We start from the raw sequence: 8,138 nt of genomic DNA on the forward strand, positions 1-8,138 counted from the left end.
TATTTTTCAATTTGACTGATCTTTATTGATCATCATGAGGAAATTGAACAGAGCGGTTGAGGTCTTAGTTGGCAGCGATGATCTGGTCCGCCCAAGCACGGAGCTCAGTGACACGGGCGTAAACTCCAGGAGAGTTGGGAGAGCAGGTGCCACTTCCCCAAGACACAATACCGACCAGGGTCCAGGCACCAGACTTCTGACAGACCAGGGGACCACCAGAGTCACCCTGAAGCACACAAACACACACACAAAGAGGGTCAGCAACTGAAAGTAACACAGCTTCACATTTCATCAAGATGCAACTGAGACTTAGTATTGGACTGTGGTTGAACTGCCCCTCTTGGGTCAATGAGGAGATGCTAATTAAAAAATGCTGACACAGGCAATGTTGTGACATTGCTGTGATGAACCTGTCCAGCATTCTGCCAGCTCTTCATTTATTATAGCTGTAGAGAGAACCAGGCTGATGTAAACTTGGACAGGAACTGACAAACATGGTTCCAGAGAAGAGGAAGGCCAGTAGGACTTGAATTGGGAATTGTGATTGGTTGAGACTTACCATGCAGGAGGAGGCACCAGAGGCACCAGCGCAGATCATGAGGTCAGAGATCTTGTTGCCCCAGTAACGCTTGCAGTCAGTGTTGGTCAGCAGAGGCAGGGCTGCCTGCTGCAGGAGGGCGGGGGTGTCAGGAGCTGGAACCAGAGCAAGAGCAGGTTGACCATGGACCGAAGTGCCCAATAGCAGATACATGATAATTAGTGGTTTTACCTGCGCACTGCAGGCAAAGCACTTACCATTGTGCCTGGTCAGGCCCCAGCCAGAGGTGACGCACTTCATGCCACCAGGGAAGTTGTCTCCAGCCTCAGCCAGACACACAGGGGACACACGGGGGCTGAGCTGAGCAGGACTGGCCAGCTTGATCAGGGTGATGTCATTGTTAATGGTCCAGCTGTTGTAGCGGGGGTGCTTGAAGACCTGAGAGAGAGACAGAAGTGGAAACATTTGACCCTCTCATACTGCATGCATTTCCATTTTGCCTTTAAAGAGTTGAATACAATTGATGATAATGACTTGCATTAAACTGTAGCTGATGAGGCTGTACTCACCTTGCCAATTTTCATGGTCTGGATGCCCTCAGCATTGGAGGAGCGGTCGTGTTCTCCAAGGATGACGCGGTGAGAAGTTCTGGAACGTGAAACAAAATCAAAATATTATTGTTATTATTCCCTAGTTAATGTTGCTACATTATAGGCCATTAACTAGCCTCTTAGAAGGAACTGGACAGTTTTTCACAAATGAGTTGATGTTGTAATCTAACTGAGATGAAGACTTACTTCACACCGCAGTGAGCAGCAGTCACAACCCAGTTTTCGCTGATCAGAGAGCCACCACAGAAATGAAAGCCAGTGTAATCCTGAAACACACCCACTCATTCATGAGATAAATATACTACACAAATTGTTATGCATTGTAATGGATTGAATTTTTTTCCCCACAACACTTGGTTTCCATGATGTGTAGTGTCCATGAAAATACAATTGGAAAACCGCAATAAGATGGGATGGATCTCGATTATGATACGAGTTTTCCTTGTGCTTCATCTCTGGATGCTATTTTAACATACTTTTGGCAATTTTTTAAAACAAAAACATCTTACCTGCAGAGACACCTGCCAGGGCCAGGAGTGGGGTAAAGCCTCCTCACCGTTCACAATCCTGGCATATCCAGTCACCACAGGGGAGATGGCTGGAACACCACAACCTGAAACGGGGGTCAAAGGTTAGTGAAGTATGCCTCTTGTTCTTTTACTGATACAACGTTCTGTCTTCACGCTAGACAACATTATGTATGAAATTCACCCAGTGGTGTAGAAGGTAAGTGTGTCTGATTCTAAGGTGCTACTTTTAACTTTCCACAACTTTTAAGTCACAGAGCTGTATCTTCACACAATCATTTAACAACCCTATCATTGGCAGAAAACATGCAGGGATAGCTTTGATTTTGTAGCCTTCAAACAGTGTGTGAACCAGAATATAAGCTAAGTCTCACAGACCCCCTTACAACCCTTCACACATGTTTGGTGCCTTCAAATGTCAGGACAAAACATTCACTTGCCCTTGATATTTGATCATATCACCATGAAACGGTAAATGTACGGTTTATAATACTTCATGTCAAATCTCTCTGCAATAAAATGCAGTATCTACTTAATAATATCCCAGAGAACATTTCTGTGGTGAAAGCTCACAGCTGTCTAGGAATTCAGGTGATTGCATTTGGTTGAAAGTTTTCTAGCTGTCTGGGACATCGCCGGGCTATATCCAGGTAACACCTGAGCTATACTGGGGTTAACCTTGTCTGTTCATGTTGAAACGTCTTTCATCCTGGAACTCCACCCCTGTAGACATCTAAATTCCGGCTTTTTGAGGGATATATTGAATTTGTAATTAGTTTACAATGTTATTCTGTGCATATTTCTAGACAAAACTAAACATATTTGAGAAGAACATATACAAAGATAGTTTACGGTTACAAGACCACAAACGCAGCGATCCTTACCGTAAGTGGCACTGACAAATGCGAGGCAGGAGAGGATCCAGAGGAAGGCCATGTTTTCTGCTTGCTGGAGTCAGTAACACTGCTGCCTTTTATACTCCAAGAGAAACTGAGAACTAGGATATCTTATCAGATCTGTGTGTAACTCACCTGGAATTTAAATGATAACATGAATATTTTCACATGTTGCACAAGACATCTTATAGGCTGTGAAATTTTTTTTTTTTTACACTCACGTGGACCACAGAAATTCTACCTGATGATACAGTAGCTCATGGAAACATTGCACACTGTAAAACAAATATGGTTTCTGACATATTTTAAATTCAAGCATTGTATGAATGGATTACACTGCAAAAATACCAATTCAAAAATACTTTATTCTGTAGCTGTTTCTGTTTGGCTAATGTGGATGATGTATGTCCACACTACTACACAAGCTGTAATTTCATTGAAATTTAAAGCTGAATGCACTACTGATGCTAATAACACGCATATTTGCTTTACATATGAAATCACCCCCCCCCCCCCCCCCCTTATAATAGCTCATTGGGGCCATTGTACAATATTTTCTGGGGTTTCTTTAATCATGAATTGGATAATTATCTCAGTATTTTTGATACAACAAAAAACTTGCACAAAGACCTGATTTATTTTTCAAACCTTAGCATTTGCTTTAAAATAATAAATAAAATTACCAATATTATTAAAATACGTCAAAATATAATGCTTGCGCAAAAAAAATCAATCAATGCCATCTTCATGCTTGCAAGTTTATCTGTACATTACCGTGTTTTAATATAAATATGCAATGAACTTTCAGTGTTACATAACAAATATTATATTATTAATGTTGTGCTGTGTTATGCATACTCTGTCATATATTCAATCTATACTTTCTACAATTATTTTCAAATTTTACAGTGTGTTGACAAATAGATTTTTTTGTACAAGATTCCCATTATCAGTAATATGGCATGTTTTCCATAGGTTCTGGTCCTTTGTTTGCTCTGTTACCATGCACAAGGTCTAACTGGAAACATCTGCATAGTTTCTCATGAAGACATAGAACTCATGTACATTTCATGGAAAATACTGCACATTCTTTGGGTTATGCAGTGACATAGCCTTGGAAATTATTATGTAAAAATGGCTTCAACGTTGTCATTCAGTTATGAAATACTCTGCAAGGTGGATGTCTCTGTCTTATTTTTATTACTTACTAACCCTTGCAATAATGCTGCTTACTATAGTGCCTTGAAAAAAATATTTGCTCCTTCCTGATTTCATATATTATTTCATATTTGTCACATTAAATATTATAAAAAAAAGGTAACCCGACTAAACAGAAAACACATTTTTAAATTAATATTTCATTTATTTAATGAAAATAAATTAAATAATAAATTATTTAACATCATTTCCCCCTTAAACAAAATAATTGGTTGCACCACCTTTAGCAGTAAAAACTGAAACCAAACAACCTATGATTTGATATCTGTCTTTCACATTGCTGTGGAGGAATTTTAGCTCACTCTTCTTTGCTGAATTGCTTTTATTGAGACACATTTGTAGGTTTTTGAGGTTGAGCTGCTTGTTTCAGGCCGTGCAACAGTATCTCCATTGGATTACAGTAAGGATTTTGATTAGGTCACTCCAAAATTTACATTTAGTTTATTTTCAGCCATTGAGATATGATACGATACGATACCACTTTATTGTCAGTTTGCACTAAAATTCATTTTGGATCCTCAGCCAGTTCCGTTCAAGAGATTACACACAGATTAAACATACAGTTACACATATGACACTTTTCATAAACGTACATAACACATCAAACAGTCGCGACAGACATACATATCACATCATGTCTTCTGGATTCAGATCTCAGTTAACAGCACACTGATTTTGGTTTAGCAACAGGATAGACTGATGTATGAAAGAATTCTTCGGCCTGTTGCGTTTAAATTGAGGGACTCTGAATGGCCTATTAGAGGGCAGAAGTTGGTATTCTCCATGTGGACTTTCTTTTGTGTTATGGGTCATTGTCTTGCTATATAACCAAATTCCACTTTAGCTTCAGCTTACAGACAGATGACTGTAATTTTCTGGTATTGTGCAGTATTCATGGTCTAGGTCCAGGTCCGAAGGCAGTATAGCATCCCCATGCCATCACACTACTGCCACCGTGTTGTACTGTTGGTTTGACGTTCTTTCTGTGAAATGCTGTATTTGCTTTACTCCAGACACAATGGAACCTGTGACATCCAAAACGTTCCACTTTTGACTAATTTGTCCATAGAAAATTATCCCAAAAGTCTTTGGGGATCATACAGGTGCAAATGTGAGACAAGCATTGATGTTTCTCTTGGTTAGCAGTGGCATCTGCCTTGCTACTCTCCCATGAATCCCATTCATCTCTTCTGGAATTTTCTCTGATCGTGGCATAGCACGCTTGTGGAAGCTTTGCGGTGACTAGGCCTACCTTACTCTGAATATTGAGGTTCAATATGAGTGAGGTTTAGATTCAACAGGGCTAGCTGCAATCAAACCCGTTCAACAAGCTGAATCTAAATACCAATTACATTCGGTTATTTGGTTGATTGAGTTACTGATGGAGCAATTCATTTTTCACATGGGTGATATGGGTGTTTGATAACTTTTTGAATTCAATGCTGGTATACTGTACGAAGTACAGTACATGAAGACCCTGCTAGTAATACATGGTAATCCAACACCCTGCAAGTGACTTTTTCCTGTTTCTTAAAGATATTTAAAAAATAATAGATTTTGCAGAAGCATGCAACCTTCAGTTACATTTTACAGTCCACGTGTAAAATTAAATGTAATCCCATAGTTACAGCATCAGAAACAAGCAGTTAGGTATCTGCCCATTGTTCCTACGGAATAATTTATTCAGCATTAAAGAAGGAAACAACATCAAAGTATTTTTCAATTTGACTGATCTTTATTGATCATCATGAGGAAATTGAACAGAGCGGTTGAGGTCTTAGTTGGCAGCGATGATCTGGTCCGCCCAAGCACGGAGCTCGGTGACACGGGCGTAAACTCCAGGAGAGTTGGGAGAGCAGGTGCCACTTCCCCAAGACACAATACCGACCAGGGTCCAGGCACCAGACTTCTGACAGACCAGGGGACCACCAGAGTCACCCTGAAGCACACAAACACACACAAAGAGGATCAGCAACTAAAAGTAACACAGCTTCACATTTCATCAAGATGCAACTGAGACTTAGTATTGGACTGTGGTTGAACTGCCCCTCTTGGGTCAATGAAGAGATGCTAATTAAGAAATGCTGACACAGGCAAATCATTGCTGTGATGAACCTGGCCAGCTCTTCATTTATTATAGCTGTAGAGAGAACCAGGCTGATGTAAACTTGGACAGGAACTGACAAACATGGTTCCAGAGAAGAGGAAGACCAGTAGGACTTGAATTGGGCATTGAAAATCCTCAGCCCGTAAGTACGCCTGTGATTGGTTGAGACTTACCATGCAGGAGGAGGCACCAGAGGCACCAGCGCAGATCATGAGGTCAGAGATCTTGTTGCCCCAGTAACGCTTGCAGTCGGTGTTGGTCAGCAGAGGCAGGGCTGCCTGCTGCAGGAGGGCGGGGGTGTCAGGAGCTGGAACCAGAGCAAAAGCAGGTTGACCATGGACCGAAGTGCCCAATAGCAGATACCCAATAAGTAGTGGTTTTAATTGCCCACTGCAGGTAAGGCACTTACCATTGTGCCTGGTCAGGCCCCAGCCAGAGGTGACGCACTTCATGCCACCAGGGAAGTTGTCTCCAGCCTCAGCCAGACACACAGGGGACACACGGGGGCTGAGCTGAGCGGGACTGGCCAGCTTGATCAGGGTGATGTCATTGTTAATGGTCCAGCTGTTGTAGCGGGGATGCTTGAAGACCTGAGAGGTATAAACATTTCATCGTCTCAGATTGCTTGTATTTGTGTTTTACCTTCAAAGAGTGGAACACAATTGAGGATAAAAAAATAATGAAAGAGAATTACTTGCATTAAACGGTAGCTGATGAGGCTGTACTCACCTTGCCAATTTTCATGGTCTGGATGCCCTCAGCATTGGAGGAGCGGTCGTGTTCTCCAAGGATGACGCGGTGAGAAGTTCTGGAACGTGAAACAAAGTAAAAATTTTATTGTCATTATTTCCTAGATAATGTAGCTACATTGTAGGCTGTAATAGGCTAGTTTCTTATAAGGAACTTTTTTGACAGAGTTTTTCATGAATGGTGATCATCATTGAGATGAAGACTTACTTCACACCGCAGTGAGCAGCAGTCACAACCCAGTTTTCGCTGATCAGAGAGCCACCACAGAAATGAAAGCCAGTGTAATCCTGAAACACACCCACTGATTCATGAGATAAATATACCACACATTGTTATGCATTGCTATAGATTTTATTTATTTTTCACAACACTTGATGGTTCCCATGACATGCAGTCACCACACAGATATAATTGGAAAACCATAACAAGATGGGAGGGATCTTGATTACTCCTAAAATAATGATTGGATAGTACAGGCTTTCCTTGTGCTTCATCGCTGGATGCTATTTTAACATGCTTTTGAGTGTAAATCAGCTTTTTTAAAAATTTTTATTAAACAACAACATCTTACCTGCAGAGACACCTGCCAGGGCCAGGAGTGGGGTAAAGCCTCCTCACCGTTCACAATCCTGGCATATCCAGTCACCACAGGGGAGATGGCAGGAACGCCACAACCTGAAAACAAAGTTCACAGACAGAAATGAGGATTTCTTCATTCTTCCTCTTTAAGGTGGCAGTCTATATTGTCCTATCCATATTCTATATTGTACATTTGGGTGATCTATCCATGAGAAGCTACCGTTTTAGCAGTTTAATTTTAAAAAACGTATCAGCTCTGTAGTTTGTGATTAGACCAGCGTTGTCAAATAAATGCACATAATTTAAGAATAATCACCCATGATCCCTAGAGAAATTTACTGTAATAGTTAAGACTGCAAATTAATTAATTCATTTTTTGTCATACTCAGTCTTACCATAGGTGGCGCCAACAAATGCGAGGCAGGAGAGGATCCAGAGGAAGGCCATGTTTTCAGCTTGCTGGAGTCAGTGACACTGCTGCCTTTTATACACATCCCCAGAGACTAAATTTGCATAAGTGGTAAAATTTTTGTGAAGCCCACCTGTTACTGCTCTGATAATGTGAACTTTTTCTCACCATATCTGTTATCTTGTTCAGATGTTGCGAGAGGGTAAACATGTGTTGGTGATTAGATTTCAGAAATGGCACAGAAAAGCATAGCTGAATGAATGGAGAAAAGATGGCTATAAGAACAATAACTGATAGCTTGGCCATATGATAAAATAACCTTTTCAAAGATTTTGGTGTTTTAAAATACGTTAAAATATGACTCCTTATGAGTTTTGGTCTACATTGTAAATTGTAAAAACATTGAATGGAAATTGTTTTAATATGCAAACAAATGAGTTATGTTAAATGCATATCGCATGCATATTGTACAAAACTGTTAATGTTTTAATTATATAGTTCTA

The 8,138-nt window shown here is 40.5% G+C and overlaps 2 protein-coding genes across 2 annotated transcripts; both read right to left on the reverse strand.

Annotated features, from left to right (window-relative positions):
• On the reverse strand, positions 1-2,661 carry LOC118215490 (chymotrypsin A-like). Its single transcript, XM_035396353.1, has 7 exons — positions 2,561-2,661; positions 1,659-1,762; positions 1,336-1,415; positions 1,108-1,186; positions 796-976; positions 560-693; positions 1-226 (listed from the first exon to the last, which is right to left on the reverse strand). Exons 1-7 carry the CDS (start codon positions 2,610-2,612, stop codon positions 65-67), a joined length of 792 nt encoding a protein of 263 aa, XP_035252244.1. The 5' UTR covers positions 2,613-2,661; the 3' UTR covers positions 1-64.
• Positions 2,662-5,503: 2,842 nt separating this feature from the next.
• Positions 5,504-7,699, reverse strand: LOC118215496 (chymotrypsin A-like). The gene is made up of 7 exons (XM_035396366.1): positions 7,622-7,699; positions 7,219-7,322; positions 6,855-6,934; positions 6,627-6,705; positions 6,307-6,487; positions 6,071-6,204; positions 5,504-5,729 (listed from the first exon to the last, which is right to left on the reverse strand). The coding sequence occupies exons 1-7, from the start codon at positions 7,671-7,673 to the stop codon at positions 5,568-5,570; spliced, it is 792 nt and encodes a 263-aa protein (XP_035252257.1). The 5' UTR covers positions 7,674-7,699; the 3' UTR covers positions 5,504-5,567.
• Positions 7,700-8,138: the final 439 nt, after the last annotated feature.

Source organism: Anguilla anguilla, chromosome 16 (assembly GCF_013347855.1).
Source record: "Anguilla anguilla isolate fAngAng1 chromosome 16, fAngAng1.pri, whole genome shotgun sequence".
In the NCBI taxonomy this organism is placed as follows: domain Eukaryota; kingdom Metazoa; phylum Chordata; class Actinopteri; order Anguilliformes; family Anguillidae; genus Anguilla; species Anguilla anguilla.